The 15,016-nt window shown below is 37.7% G+C and overlaps 2 protein-coding genes across 6 annotated transcripts; one reads left to right on the forward strand and one right to left on the reverse strand.

The window, feature by feature from the left end:
* Positions 1-482: 482 nt before the first annotated feature.
* LOC104217931 (protein MEI2-like 5) lies at positions 483-7,832 on the forward strand. 4 transcript variants are annotated; one of them, XM_070167881.1, is made up of 12 exons: positions 483-538; positions 2,115-2,258; positions 2,359-2,828; positions 3,496-3,660; positions 3,785-3,901; positions 4,030-4,181; positions 5,073-5,164; positions 5,369-6,314; positions 6,396-6,480; positions 6,560-6,628; positions 6,845-7,024; positions 7,290-7,832. In XM_070167881.1, exons 2-12 carry the CDS (start codon positions 2,126-2,128, stop codon positions 7,419-7,421), a joined length of 2,541 nt encoding a protein of 846 aa, XP_070023982.1. In that variant the 5' UTR covers positions 483-538; positions 2,115-2,125; the 3' UTR covers positions 7,422-7,832. The 4 variants fall into 4 exon arrangements, with proteins under 4 accessions (XP_070023982.1, XP_070023981.1, XP_009766583.1 ...); XM_070167880.1 differs by lacking the exon at positions 483-538 and adding an exon at positions 556-723; XM_009768281.2 differs by lacking the exon at positions 483-538 and adding an exon at positions 557-723 and having other exon boundaries at positions 3,496-3,654.
* A 520-nt stretch (positions 7,833-8,352) lies between these two features.
* Positions 8,353-14,419, reverse strand: LOC104217930 (phytochrome E). 2 transcript variants are annotated; one of them, XM_009768279.2, is made up of 4 exons: positions 12,174-14,419; positions 10,829-11,630; positions 9,345-9,641; positions 8,353-8,914 (listed from the first exon to the last, which is right to left on the reverse strand). In XM_009768279.2, exons 1-4 carry the CDS (start codon positions 14,251-14,253, stop codon positions 8,665-8,667), a joined length of 3,429 nt encoding a protein of 1,142 aa, XP_009766581.1. In that variant the 5' UTR covers positions 14,254-14,419; the 3' UTR covers positions 8,353-8,664. The 2 variants fall into 2 exon arrangements, with proteins under 2 accessions (XP_009766581.1, XP_009766582.1); XM_009768280.2 differs by having other exon boundaries at positions 9,345-9,638; positions 12,174-14,418.
* Positions 14,420-15,016: the final 597 nt, after the last annotated feature.

Here is a 15,016-nt window from a genome sequence, read left to right on the forward strand (position 1 = left end):
TAATTTTTCCAACAAGAATTGATTTATTAAGCTTAATAAACCAGGAATATAACAGTACCTTCTTTTGGGTATATCCTATATTTTTAAACCTTATCCTAATGATATCCAAGTTGTAAATCTAATCAAACCCCATGTCGGAAAAATAGTAATTTCCCATTATTTTTTTTATATTTAGTCCTTGTTATCCTAGAGATATCCAAGTTGTAAATATAATCAAAACCTAAGGTGAAGAACATAAAAATTCCCAATAACAATGTGGACACATTTAAATACAATATAATTAAATAGAATTAAATACTCCTCAACTCTTTTTTCCAATATTTTTATACATGCAATAACTCTTTCAGCACCCCCCACTCTGCCCACCCCACCACCACGATTGTCCTCAATCATTCTTCCTTTCTTCTTCACTTTTTCTTTCCTCCAATCATCTCGTTCAAATTTTTTATTTATTTTTTATATAAATAATCTCTTGAACTTTGAAGTGTGAAAATAGAAAAAGAAAAAAAGAAAGACATTTCTCTTTCTGCACGTCTCTGTATGTATCTGTACTTTTCTTTTTCTCAATTTGGTATTCTACTCGATCGTGGTCCACTTTTTGTGGGTGTTTTCGTTCTTATAAATTTTTAGCCAAAATTTTCTCTTTTTCTTTTGTTTGGAGTCTTTGGTTTGGTACCTTTCTGCTACTGTCCTCTGGCTTTGAAAAATTGAACTGTTGTTGAGGTACTTTCTTTTATTTTCCTTTTTCTTTTTGCTGGTTTTGACACATATTCTGCTTCTCTTTTTACGAGTTGGTCTTGAAATTGAAGCTTGTGAACTTATTTTCGTGAGGTGTTAATGGGTTAGTTTTGCTTAATCTAGTTTTCTAGGTTTTAACCTGTGTGAGTTTGCATGAGGGGTTTCGGGTGAGCACTTTTCCTTTTTTTTTTTTGAACTTTTTTATTTTTTGGGTTTTGGGTAACTAATAGCCTGCAATTCTCCGGACAATTCTCCCTATTCTGTGGTTGATGTTAATTTTGTATGTAGATTATATTGAGTTTAGAAAAAGTTGGGAACTTTGACTTTATTTAGGTGTTTTTGTAATGGAGTAAAGAAACAATCTTTAGGTAGTTTTGGAAGTAGCAAAGCAACAATCTTTAAAAAACAATCCTTTGTTTTTGTTTTGAGATGAATGAAGTTGACCATAAACCAATGCTGGTGTTTTTGCAGTTGTTTATCTATGTTCTTCTGTCTGATTGTTTATTTGTTAACTTTTATTGCTCAAACATCTTTGAAAGATATTTAGTACGGATTGGAGAGAGTAGATTTTTGCTTAGTAACCTAGTCGGTATATGTTGGCCTCATTTAATTTTGTCATTACTAAAGTGGAAACAAGGTGTTGCAGAATTTAAAAAAAAAAAAGATTAGTTCTTTAATTAGAGTTCGCATTTTTGGTGGATCCTGTGGGTTTAGGATTTTGAGGAGAGGTATCTTGGACCAAGCCCAAGTTATTGCCTAATTGATGTAGTTGAGGACCGAAAAGGATGACTATCTTCTATGGCAAGAGTAAAGCTTTATCCATAAGTTTAAGAAGTGGAAAACTGCAACAGTGGCAATAGTTTAAATTGTGCAGTTATCTTATTCTGTCTATAAGAGCTGGTAAAGAGCACTCACTGCCTTATCGACCAGTATTCTCATCCTGTATTTCATGCCTATTATGTTAAACTTTTTTGGTTAAGATCCTGTCTGGTTTCTTTAGCAAATCTATATAAATGTAGACTGTGAAAACCTCCCATTCTTCAGAAAGAAAATGAATAATGCTGAATAAACTCACATAGCAAATGTGAAGGTGATAGGATAGGCTCAATCCCAAAGTGTTCCTTCCAGTTATGTAATGTTGAGAATTTCACTTTACTATGTAGTATAGTACTATTTTATGTTAGGTAGTTTGTGTGCTTTTGATCTTAGCTGGATTGCTTACCAATTTTTTAAGTTGGCCCCTTCTAGCTTCCTTGTGTTTGAAAAGTGTGGGACAGCATTGTGTGACCAATTTTTCAAAGTGGGCGATTGTCCACTGTGATTCTCCATGAATGATATTGGATTTATTAATTGGCCCGACTTATGCTGCATTACAGATCCTTTAAAGATGCCAATGCTAAATGTATCGAAAGAAAAGGGAAGAACACCGTGGGAGATTTTTCCAGGAGTTGATTCCATCCATGGCTCAAATGATGCTTCACTTTTTTCGAGCTCAGTGCCTGTTCTTCTACATGAGAAGCGTAGGAATACATTTATGAGTCTTCTACTCATACTTCATTTGCCTATTTTCTTTGAGAAAATCTCACATCCTTTTAATTTCCTTGAAATTCTTGGTAATAGTGAAATTGAGTGAGGTGGACCATGGTCATCAGTCCATTGATGGCGCATCAGCCAGCTTGAAGGAAATTCACCCCGATGTAGAGGTTGAGGAGCTGCTGGATGATGGTGAAAATCGTGCAATTGGAAGCTTGCTTCCTGATGACGAGGATGAACTTTTAGCTGGCATAATAGATGGGTTTGGCCCTAGCCAATTTCCCAATCACGTAGATGACTTGGAAGAGTATGATCTTTTTGGAAGTGGAGGAGGCTTAGAATTGGAGTCTGATGCTCATGAAAACTTAAACTTCGGTATATCGAGAGTGAGTCTGGCTGATCCTGTTGTTAGCAATGGAGCTGCTCATGTTGGATTTTCAAATGGTGGGGCAACTGTTACTGGAGAACATCCACTTGGAGAGCACCCTTCGAGAACATTATTTGTTCGCAACATAAATAGCAATGTCGAGGATTCAGAGCTAAGAAGTCTCTTTGAGGTTAGTTACTCACGGCGTACACTGTGTAGCTATTATTATTATTTTTAATTTTCACGTGAACTACCCTTCCAGTTTGTCAGTGCTCTATCCTAATGGGAGTTCCCTGCATTTGTAATACTGCTTTCTCTAGTTAGGGATTGATTTTATTAGTTGGTTTTGCAATTGATCTAAACATATATTGCTCTTCCGTCTTCTTTTCTGAATTGCTGGACGACTATTTCTGTAGAACAAATTTTCTTTTCTGCAAGTAATACTTCAGGATGTCTTTTGCTTTTTCTGGAGGCTTCGTACTGATTCTGATTTCTTTTTTCTTTCTCTAGACTTGATCAGTTGAACTGCCTTAAGGTTTTGCTTTTTCTTGTTGATACAATATAGTGATATTCTGCTTATTCTGAGTTTCTCTTGTAGTGATAGCATACCTATCTCTGTTCATGAGATGTAACGAGTTGTTGGGGAAACCTGCTATCCTATAACTCCATGAGCAGCAAATTAAACTTAACAAGGAAAATGTCAAAGCCCTGGCCTAATGTGTTTGCAGTATCACATCTGAGTTTACTGGTTGTTTGACAGACAAGAAATGTCTTGGAAAGTTGCTGATTTATTAGGTGTTTTTTCCTTCTTATAATCCGTTTCCACTTTTGACATACTTTTTGTTTTTGCTAATTAGCAATATGGTGATATCCGGACTCTCTACACTGCGTGTAAGCATAGGGGCTTTGTCATGATATCCTACTTCGATATTCGTGCTGCTCGAACTGCACTGCGAGCATTGCAAAATAAGCCACTGCGGAGGAGAAAACTAGACATACATTTCTCAATCCCAAAGGTGGTGGTAATTTGCCGGCTGCTTTTAGTGGTTTACACAATTAGATTGTATGTTACATACCTTTTGCTGACTAACCTCCTCTTTCTCCTATTACTCTTCTTTTCTCCACCTCTCAATGTACATATATCAGGATAACCCCTCAGACAAAGATATGAATCAAGGAACTCTTGTGGTATTTAATCTGGATCCGTCAGTATCAAACGATGACCTCCGCCAAATATTTGGGGCTTATGGTGAGATCAAAGAGGTCAGAGACTCAAATAGTCGAATCATTTATTTCCCATTTTACTCCATCTATTCATTTCCCCTCGTGTGCTACCTCAAGGGGCTAGTTGATATTAAGTATATGTGATATCCCAGTTTCTCTCATTGCAGATAAGGGAAACACCACACAAGAGGCACCATAAGTTTATTGAATATTATGATGTTAGAGCTGCAGAAGCTGCCCTTAGGTCCTTAAATAGGAGTGACATAGCTGGCAAGCGCATAAAACTTGAACCAAGTCGTCCTGGAGGAGCTCGTCGAAAGTGAGTAATCCACTATGACTTGTTTTCTTGATCAAAATAAAACTAGAATTTGTTTTGTAACACTTTGGAAGCTTAAAGTAATCTTTTCTGGTTCATGAGCTTCACTAACCTTTTGCTGTTACTAGCATCCAGAACAACCTAGTTACTTTTCATTCACACCTATCCTTCTGCTCTGTTGTCACAAGTGTCTGGCTATGTTCTCCTTTTTTTTTTGATAACCGGAAATCCCCGAGGTCCAATGGCACACGGTTTGAAACTCAGTGTTTCTGTTTTCCCTTTTCTTTTTTGCTTTTGTGCCATATCGCTAAATTGCTGAATTAGATTACAGGATGATGATCAGACCAGCAAGCTCCCCCCAATCTCCCCCACCCCCACCAAAGCAAAGGTAAAAAAAGGAAATTACTGTAGTCCTCAACTGAAATGAGGAAAGTAATAATAGCATAGACATCAAAAAGTAAGTGTAATTACACCAACAACTTACAATGGCGTGATGGCGTCCCTTTGCATACTCTCTTCTCTCTTTGGTTTAAACCATGTTTATTTTAAATACTGAGATTCTTGTGCATCTTTAAGTGGGATACTCACCAGCTGCTGCTTCTCCTTCCTTCTGGATGCTTTTTCCTCTCAGCCTTTTTATACCCTCAAACTTGAGCTCTTGTTGAACACGCCATATAATATTATCAGTTTGATATCATCAAAATTCTAGAGCTTGTTGATGTTTATGATGAGTCTTTTGGTTGGGTGTTCCTTCAACAAATTTGAGGTTGCACTACTTTGAGCTTGTTGATGTTTATGATGCTTCTGTTTTTGGGCTGTTGCATATCTGGGTTCAGTTTATTGAATCTTGAGTCTGATCTAGGCACACTTTTCTTCTTTATGCTGCACTTGTAGTTCTACGGTGCAATCAAATCAAGAACCTGAACAAGATGACTCTTGGACTTTTCGGCACCCATTGGGTTCCTCAATTGGTAATTCCTCGCCTGGTAAGTTTACTGAGTGTTGCCACTTCTGTGTAATGCTGAAACCATTTAAGGTTCTTCTTTGTCTTCTTTTTGTGCCTGTTCTTTATTTTTTATTTTTTTAATTTGGGTTGGTAGAAAAGGGGGCAAGGGATGGACTTAATTAATGAACTTCTTTGATTGCAGTTATACTATCTGATAGTATGGGAATTCTTATATTTCTGGCAGGTAATTGGCCACAGTTTGGCAGCCCTATAGAGCATAGCTCCATGCGAAGTCCTGGCACTTCACCAGGCTTTAGATCCCTGAGTCCCACAATGGGCAATAATTTACTTGGTTTAGCTTCAATTTTGCATCCTCATGCATCAAATTCCTTGAGGGTAGCACCTATAGGTGAGGATCACAGAATGGGCGGTCATGCAGATCTCCCTAATGGTTCAAACCATGGTGTTCCCTTCCATCAGTCTCATTCTTTCCCTGAGCCTAAGATAAGCCAGTTTGGTGGAACAGTGTCATCTTTGGGTGCCTCAAATTCAAATGGTTCTGCTGTTGAAACACTATCAGGACCACAGTTTCTTTGGGGCAGTCCAAAGTTGCAACCTCAACAGAGTAATTCTTCATCCTGGAAAGCCCAGTCTTTGGTGAATGCTTTTACATCTGGTGGTCAGGGTGACATGTTTTCCTTGTCAAATCATCAAAAGTCTTTCCTCAATTCATCTCAGCACCATCATCATCACCTTCACCATGTTGGATCTGCTCCATCTGCTCTTCCCTTTGATAAGCACTTTGGTTTTTACCCAGACTCTCCGGTCTTAAGTCCAGGTTTTAGAGGCATGGGTATAGGTCCTCGTGACGGAAGTTTGATGGTTAATTATGGTGCTCGTACCACTTTGAATTCTGGTGTTGCTGTTCCAGGGAATATGTCAAACAATGGTTCTCCTGGGTTTGGCATGATGTCTTCCCAAAGACTGAGTCCTTTATTCCTAGGTAATGGTCATTTCCCAGGACATGCAGCTTCTAGCTTTGAGGGGCTGACTGAGCGCAGCCGCACTCGACGTGTTGACAATAATGGGAACCAGATGGACAACAAGAAACAGTTTCAACTTGACTTGGATAAGATTAGATCTGGCGAAGATACTCGGACAACTTTGATGATTAAAAATATTCCTAATAAGTAATAGCAACTTCTAAATTCTTGTACCTTGTTAAGTATAGCTTATTTTTGTCTTGGTGACTTGACATTGTCTTCATCCAGGTACACCTCCAAGATGCTTTTAGCTGCTATTGACGAACAACATAAAGGCACTTATGATTTTCTGTATCTGCCAATTGACTTCAAGGTAATTCTACTAAAGTAGTTAGGATTATGTGGTTTATTCTTTTTTCCCAAAGTCTGATGAAAATTCTTGTTTGCGGCAGAATAAATGCAATGTGGGATATGCATTTATCAACATGGTGTCTCCATCACTCATTATCCCATTTTACGAGGTTTGTTTTGTCTATTTTTTTAAACGTAGTGTATAATTTTCTTTTTCTTAAAGTAATTGAGCTATGAGCATTGAAGCTAGTGTCTCCTTGTTTTATAGTTCCCACCTTCCCACTTAAATATAAAGAGCGCTATGCCTTCTTGATTGCCTTTCCTTCTATTGTATTTGTGCTGATGTTTTGAAGGAAGAGTGTGTGCTGAGTATTCAATTTCTGCAGGCACTTAATGGAAAGAAGTGGGAGAAATTCAATAGTGAGAAAGTGGCTGCTTTGGCTTATGCTCGGATTCAGGGAAAGACGGCCCTTGTAGCCCACTTCCAGAATTCAAGTTTGATGAATGAAGATAAGAGGTGTAGGCCAATCCTATTCCACTCAGAGAGCTCGGAATTAGGGGATCAGGTAATATAGACCGTCTCATTAAGAATTAAAGCATGCAAAATATAACTACAGTTGTTGTGCATTATGATTCCGCTTGCTTCCCAGATATGTTCTGTTTGATTTCCTGGTTTTAGCTTGTTTCGTGTTCGTCATGTCAGCTGGTTTGATTTTTTTCCTCCTAGTTTTCAGGCTATGTGATTGGATTTTCTTATCGAGATGATAACATTGAAATTGCAACTTTTGCATCAAAACACAATTATAGCTAAGGTGAAAAACTTTCATGCAGATTGTTCAAGAGCATCTTTCATCTGGGTGCTTACATATTCATCAAGTCTGTCGGTCAAACGAGTCAGACTTCCTGGAGTCACAAGGTAGCCCACCTGAGGAGGATCCAGTTGACAAACTAGAGAATAGCTAGCATTGGCATTCACAGTTTTTTCTTCACGGCTTGAAGAGTTTGTAGCTGTTAGTAAGTGTCGACAGACATATGTAGAGTAGCATGATTCGAGGCACAAAATAGAAGTATGACGTTTTGTATTATAGTGAGTAGGTGTTTTTGGTTAGAAATCTCTTAAGAGGAAGAGGGTTCTGAATTATGTGGAATCAAAGCATCTGCAGTTCTTGATGTTGTAATCTTTTGGCAAATTGAGATAGCAAATACTATCTCAATATAGATTGCAATGTTGTAGTTTTGCAATATTTTTTGGTGGATGGAGTAAAGAGCTGATGCTTGATTTGTATAGTGGGAGGAAAGCTGACTGTTATTTTGTGTCAAGTGTTTTGGTATTTATGGAAAACTTGCACTCCTTTTTCTAGGGAGAATTACGTATCTTATGAGGTTTCTGTAACACGTCTTTAAATATTACATAAACTTCTCTAGAGACTATTCTGTACTTTTTTTTGTTTTGAGAAGGTAACAATTTTCATATTAAAAGATAGTAGTCCTTAGCACAAAGAATGTGCCAAGGAGTAAAATAAGTGTTACAAGACCCAAAAAGTTGCAAAAATTGTAGTAGCCACAAGGAACCAATGAGACTATTTTGTAAGCAATAACATATTGTATTTATGAGGTTTATTTTTAGTTATTACACAAGAAGCGAGCATTTAACATAGCGTGTACAATATTAAAAACACGTGTTTGATATTAAATGGGAAAAAAGATTTGTTTTCAGTAATATCATAGATAGTGATTATAACTTGATGGATCTTTTCCATTTCCAGTTCTCGACAAGTTATTTAAAAAAAAACCTACTAAAGATTATTGGCGCCACTTATAAAAACATATTTCACGCAAAAGGTATAAAGAATTAATTTTGATTTATTTATTCAATTCTTTGAAATGAGGAAGCTTTTCTATTCAGGAAAACAGCTTTTGAAGCCTTTTATTGAGAAGATAATTTTAGAGCATTCTAATACAAATAATATACAGCATTGCCATTTACATAAATAACCACCACATGAAAAGATAATATCCTATGCTGCTGATAATAACATGTACAAGGCAGGAGAATCAGAATCAACTCCAAGGCTCTGCGGGCTCTAGAATTTATACTTATTGCCATAAAAATACTTTAAAAAAAAACTGATCTGCAGAGGAGAGTTAGGATGTACCATTAAATATAACTTAGGACATTCTACCTGCATCAAAATTTGGAACATGTCTAAATTTCCATTTTTTCAGTTCCATCCGAATCTGGACCATGTTGTGTAGATTTCCCTGTTTTGAGTTCCAGGTCTATTAGGAAATAACATTTATTTTCTTCTCTAACATAGCGGACATGTCCATTCATCGTATTGACAAGCTTCTGGGAAAAATTTAACGCGATTCCTTCCTGTGTTGTCCCTCTATTTCTTCCTCCAGACATGTCTTCGATTAGAGCAGCAGGTAGTCCTTGGCCAGGGTGAGTCATTCTAGAAAATTAGAAGAGTTACATAACATTTATCTGTAGAAGTCGTTTTATAAGACATACATAAAGTTATTGTAAAGCTATGGAAAATAATTGTGGCTCGGGGGAAGGGGAGTAAACTCCTTCACAAGGTGGTTGGTTTCAAAGACTACAAAAAAGATGATAACAGTTACAAAAGACGACAACTGAGAATGTTCTTCCTTTTTTTCTTCTCATCTCACTTGAAAGATTCAAAGTGAGTATTTGAGAACAAAAAACAAATTCAGGTAAGTGAATAAAGCACTGTAATATTGCCAACGATTAGATTAAACCCAGCGAAGCACTTCTATGGGTTAATGTTATACGTTGCATGAAAGGACAGACACAAGATAAAATGAGTAAAGTTCATGTTGCGTAACAAACCATCAATAGATAAATAGCTCAGATCATGTTACCTGAATTGGAGACGGATACATTCATTTCCATCTTGTATGAGTTTCAGACCAGGTAACACCTTGATTTCCACCCAACCATCAGGGGAAGGTGCATGATGAACTACACTAAGCAAGAAATCTGAGAGAATAAGCTGAAGCTTAATTTGATCACCATATAGAGGAAGAGTTTTGATCTGGTCAGGGATATCATGCAGCAGCTGTAAGTTCTTTTCCTTGAGCAAAATCATTACTTGACTCTCGATAGCATCCACAACATTTCCTAGAACGAATTCCTCCATGTTTAGCTCCACTTTGCTGCTAAAACCAGGAGAAAGTAATGTGCATTTAGCAGACCTTTTAAACAAGCTAGTAGCATGGGTATGATTTGAAGTAAATCATAGGGGTGAAGAAGCAGAAAAATTACCAACACAAGAAAGTCACAGGGAAACAAAACAAGAGAAGCTAAGAAGAATCAACATAAATATATGTGCTGGCTTATTGTTGCACTGGCGAACACAAAAGAGTCTTTACAGTAGCTTTTAGAAGAAGAGTAAACTTCTAATGTGTTTGCAGTCTTTTGGGTACTTCTCTCTGTTTTTTCTTGGGCTCCAGTAAACTGATCACATGCCCCTAGAAAGCTGTTTTCAAGTAAAATTAACAGATAATGAGAACCAGCTTCTCAAGACTGGGATACAGTGTCCAAATATAGCTCATCAACGAAAGAACTATCAATACAAGGCCAAGCAAATATCTCAGGGGAAGAAGTTGATCATCTTTTGTTGCATTGCCCTCTGTCCTCGGCTTTGTGGAGGGCAATCCTGAATCTTTTTGGTGTTTAATGGGTGATGCCAAGCACTGTAAAGGAAATGTTATATAGCTGGGCCGGTTTGCGTAGAAGAAGAAAGCAAAAGGCGTGGAAGTTCGCCCCGTTAGCTCTCATGTGGATAGTTTGGGGGGAGAGAAATAGGAGAGCTTTTGAGGGGATTGAGTCTCCTTTTTCACATCTTAAGAATAGTCTTTTATCTTTGATCGCTTTTTGGTGAACTCATATAGCCCCTATTTGTATAGAAGATTGGGCGTCTTTTGCAGAGAATCATGTTCTGATGTAAATTCTCTACTTTTTGGTATATTTCCTGTATACGGGAGTACTCTCCCTTTTGATTAATACAATTTACCTTATAAAAAAAAAGGCCAAGCAAATATGAATAAGAAGTTGCAGCCTAGCAAACTTCAAGCAAATTACTCTACAGTTGAATCTACAGAAATTAATAAAAACCATGATAAGGGAAAAGTTGGTGTAGTGGAAAGAAAAGAGGTAACCGCTACTCTGCAACCACTGGATGAACAACCTATTCAGAAGGTCTTAGAAGAAAGAAAATGGTTCTCTGAGATCATATACGAGATTTCCTCTGTCATTAAGTGATAATCAGTTGAGTGGAACGTATAAAAATATAAAAGAAGATATAGAATTATTTTAATCAGGGTTCATATAGAAGAAGCATTACCCGTCCTCTATACTTCCAAAATCCATATTGTCAATAACAGATAGTATCTGTTTCTCACAGGCTTCACTTGTCTCCAGAAGCTGCTTCTGATTATCTGAAACACAGGTGGCTTCAAGGAGTTTATGGGTAAACTGGATCCCATTCAATGGATTTTTCATCTGCTGTCTGATATATGAAAATTCTTTAATTTTTGAAAGGGATTCTTTATTGTCTTGTCTCTCATCCGATGCCTCTGGGTCAACCAGTGTAGGCTGCAAGAAGCAGAAACACCCAATTATATTCCCATGCTCATCAGTTCTCTTGTTTGCTGTAAGGAACACTTCCACAAACTCCCCTGTCCTATTAAAAAAGCCAAATGGAAGCTTTTTGGTGTCATGGCCACTGATTGCTTGGTAGAAAAGAATCATAAATTTGGTAAGGGCATCTTGTCCCCTAAGGCGACAAAGACCACCAAAAACTTCACCAGGAAGTGTCCTCCCCAGGATCTCATATCTTGTCCAACCGGTCAACCTTTCCATCGCTGCATTCCACTCCGAACAGCAAGCATTTTCATCAGAAGCAAATATTGGTGGAATCAGTGGATTAAGGCTTTGTACAATAGCCTCATAATCTCCTTGCAACTGAATAAATTTATCCATGACAGCTTTCTCAGGAGTGACATCTTGAGCCACAAAGCACACGCCAACAACATCATTTTTGTGGTCCCTGCTTGTGCAGGTATTAGTCACAAGGTATAAAACTGATTTTGGTGGATCTTTCCCAAACCTTCGCAACTTTATTTCCACATTTTTGTCCTCCTCACCTGAATCATAAGTTATCACAAGTTACAATGAGAGAGAGGGGGAGGGGGAGGGGAGGGGGAGGGGAGGGGGAGGGTGCGAGAACAAGCACCGAGGAATGTGGGTGAAAGCTTGTATTTTATGCTAACTCTAGTCTTCAGTCAATATTCATTTACCTAGAAGAGGAAAAGAGGTCCTTTGCAATTAAAAGAGTGCACTGAAGAGTAAGCTAAGCTTCACTATACAGTGGAGATGACTGATTAGTCATTGCTGAAAGCACAGTATTTCCCCAAATGTAGATATGCAGGTAACTGTGCATATGTTGTAACATACAAGATGACAAGCCAATTCAATAAGTGTAGGTAAAAGAAGTGTAAGTAACCAATTCTCTTACCAATAGGCATGAATTTCAAATCTAAGAAGGTAGACCATCAAGTATAGACTGCAGTGCATAAAGAATGAAGATAAAAGAACACAATGAACACACATATTAGAAAATTATAGCCATCGGATGTAAAGTATGTTTCCAAATTATGATGATAACTATTAAGGCTAAAAAGAAATACCTAACAGAGCTCTATGTAGAACTTTTTCAACAGTTTCATGTGAATCTTCATGAGCAACATCATTAATGAGAGACTTTCCAATAGCTTCACTAGCTTGCAACCCTGTCAAGTCAGCAATCTTCCCATTCCATCCATTTATTAAGCCAGATGGATCAACTCCAAAAATTGGAGCAGTGGCCGTCTCAATCAACCTAACCATTTCCATTGCCACAGAACTAAGTTCATCCATGCTTGGACCATCAGCATCATTCTGTTGAGAAGAGGTCATAGTTTTCAGAGAACTGTTCTCAATTTCTTGAATTGATTCTCTCATTATGATTTGTAGAGAATGAATGGCGTTAATCTCCGGAACATCCCAAGGCATACTTCTACTTTTAACCACTTCAAGAAAGGCATTAAATGAAGATCGTGGGTGCATTTTTCCTCCATCATCTTTATCGTCTGGATGATGCTTAGCACCTCCCCACTTGACTTCGTTTGCTGTGTGAGACCTGAACCAGAATAGGAAATCCTCGGAAGTAATTCTCGCAGTAGCCATGCCACAAACTTCATCTCCCAGTAAAGCTGCACCAGGATAAGCAGCATCTGCAAGACTGTCCGTACTTAAACCTGTCGAGTCCTTGTGAGCAACTAGTAACCACTCTGCAATATCTTTAACTTGTGCTTCAGTTGGTGTCACCCCAAGCAACCAACATTTTCCACCGTAATAAAGTGCAGCTCCATCGCACTTGACAAGATCCATAATACTAGGGGATTGTGTTACAATGCCAAATGGAACATCTCGAAGAAGCATGTCACATAATAAGGTCTGCATTTGGAGAGTTTTCTTCTCGGCCAACTGTGATGCCAACTGGAGCTCCATATGAAGCTGCAGCCCAAATGCCTGCATGAAGAATTCACATGCATACCGAAGTGGGAAAGGCACATAGCGGGGAGTACTGTGATGACAAACAACCAAACCCCAAAGCTTTCTCGAATCACTGCTATTGATAACTACTGACATCACCAACGACGAAATAGATCCCATGTTGGCCATATACTGTGTATGGCAGCCATGAGGTGATCTAAGAGTCGAATTTACCAAGCAGAGAGGCTGCTTCAGTTCTTCACTCTGAACAATCTTAACAGGCTGTGCATTGCAATCACATATCATCCTAATTCTGTTCTGCTTGAACAAGAACCGAGCAGCTTGCGGAATATCTGTTGCAGGATAATGCAAGCCCAAATAAGGTTCCAAGTCTGATCTCCTAATCTCAGACAAAACTTCACCATGATTATCATCATGGAACTTATAAACCATGACCCTATCATATCCAGTCAGCTTCTGCACATCTTCCACCACCGTATCACACAGAACCCCTATATCTCCACCAGGTAGTGATTGCAACCTAGATATCGACCGGACAGCCAGTTTTTGTGACTGCACAGCCCCAGCAAGCAGCAATGCAGGGTCACTAGAATTAGCAGGCTCTAAATCAATCACAATCCCCACATCAATCCTGTGAAGTATAGCATAAAAGGGCTTATGGGTACTCCTAGAATGAACCCATATAGGGTTCAACAAAGAAATTTCCCTAGAGGTCATGGCTTTAGCCAATGAAGCCCCAGAAGAAGGGGTGAAAAGGGTTCTAGCATCAACACCAATCAAAGTAATCAACTTTGATGACTCAGCAATCTTAAAACCTAACATATCAAAGCAATTCTCACTGTAACCTATAATCTTGAAAGTATGTTCCTCAATAGCAAGCACACAACCAAATGGTTGAACAAGCCCACCCCTTTGAATTCTTGAAAGATAAGAAGTGATTTCTTCTTCATTAGCATTATCCTGAGGTGCATAAAGAACTGATCTTGAATAATTAAAGGACTTACCAGAGACACCAGACAGTTCAAACTCAGCCATGAGCTTAGCATCAGCATTGTACTGAGCCATAGTTGCGTTGCTGGTGTTGTTGTTATTCATGTTACTAGCAGCAGAGGAAGAAAAGGTGGAATCTTTGTTAGAATTCTTCTTGTTTTGGAGATTAGGGCTTGTGGGTCTTCCTCTTCTTCTGGTTTTACTGCTGCTCTGAAACTCCATTTTATGGGGTCTTGATATTGATATCTTAGAAACTGATCAGGTGGGTTCAGGACGAAGAGCAGCGGGTATTCTATCATGTCTGTACTTGATTCTCCTGTTTGTGCCCTCCTTGTAGCTTCAAACATAGCTCTCTCTCTCTCCAACTACAGGGTTTATCTTGTTGTAATTATGTCATTATACCTTTCTAATCACTGTCTTAATTCATGTTCATGGATGATATTTTTTTTGTTTTTACCTGTTGTTATCCGTTTTCGCCTCGACTAAGGTCTCTTTTTTTATTAATAAAAAAACAAAAATAAAAAATGTGTTTGTCCATAAAATTTTATAAATTTTTTAAAAGAAAGAAAATCAAAAATGAGTTTTTCAAAAACCAAAAAGTAGTTTTGATCACTTTTTCAAAATTTTCAGAATTTTTTTCCCCGCTGAAAACTGCAATATTTTTTCAAGTTAAATACATGTCCAAACATAATTTTAAATTTCAACTTAACTCCAATAACTACTTTTTTCTCAAAAAATTATAATTCTTATGTCCAAAATTCTACTATTTTTAAAGTATCTATTTCATATTATAATTTATCTAGTTTTGAATATCTAAATTTCATAATCAAAATACTATCAAACCATAATTCAGTTTTATTATGACTAAAATAGTTAAGTTGACCATTATTAGCGTACCAAAACATTTAATTTGAAATGAAGATCGAGAGTATGACCATGATTTACTTGCATCAAAACATTGTGTAAAGCTTGTTTGCATCAGTAA

The sequence above is a fragment of the Nicotiana sylvestris genome, chromosome 2 (assembly GCF_000393655.2).
Source record: "Nicotiana sylvestris chromosome 2, ASM39365v2, whole genome shotgun sequence".
In the NCBI taxonomy this organism is placed as follows: domain Eukaryota; kingdom Viridiplantae; phylum Streptophyta; class Magnoliopsida; order Solanales; family Solanaceae; genus Nicotiana; species Nicotiana sylvestris.

Excerpts from the sequence above, each read along its gene's own strand:
- LOC104217930 (XM_009768279.2), bottom strand. The coding sequence starts at position 14,253 with ATGGAGTTTCAGAGCAGCAGTAAAACCAGAAGAAGAGGAAGACCCACA. Across the intron at positions 9,642-10,828 it reads TTTGGAAGTATAGAGGACGG|CAGCAAAGTGGAGCTAAACA; the intron begins GTAATGCTTCTT and ends TCCTGGTTTTAG. Across the intron at positions 8,915-9,344 it reads TGTATCCGTCTCCAATTCAG|AATGACTCACCCTGGCCAAG; the intron begins GTAACATGATCT and ends CTAATTTTCTAG.
- LOC104217931 (XM_070167881.1), top strand. The coding sequence starts at position 2,126 with ATGCCAATGCTAAATGTATCGAAAGAAAAGGGAAGAACACCGTGGGAG. Across the intron at positions 4,182-5,072 it reads CCTGGAGGAGCTCGTCGAAA|TTCTACGGTGCAATCAAATC; the intron begins GTGAGTAATCCA and ends CTGCACTTGTAG. Across the intron at positions 7,025-7,289 it reads GCTCGGAATTAGGGGATCAG|ATTGTTCAAGAGCATCTTTC; the intron begins GTAATATAGACC and ends ACTTTCATGCAG.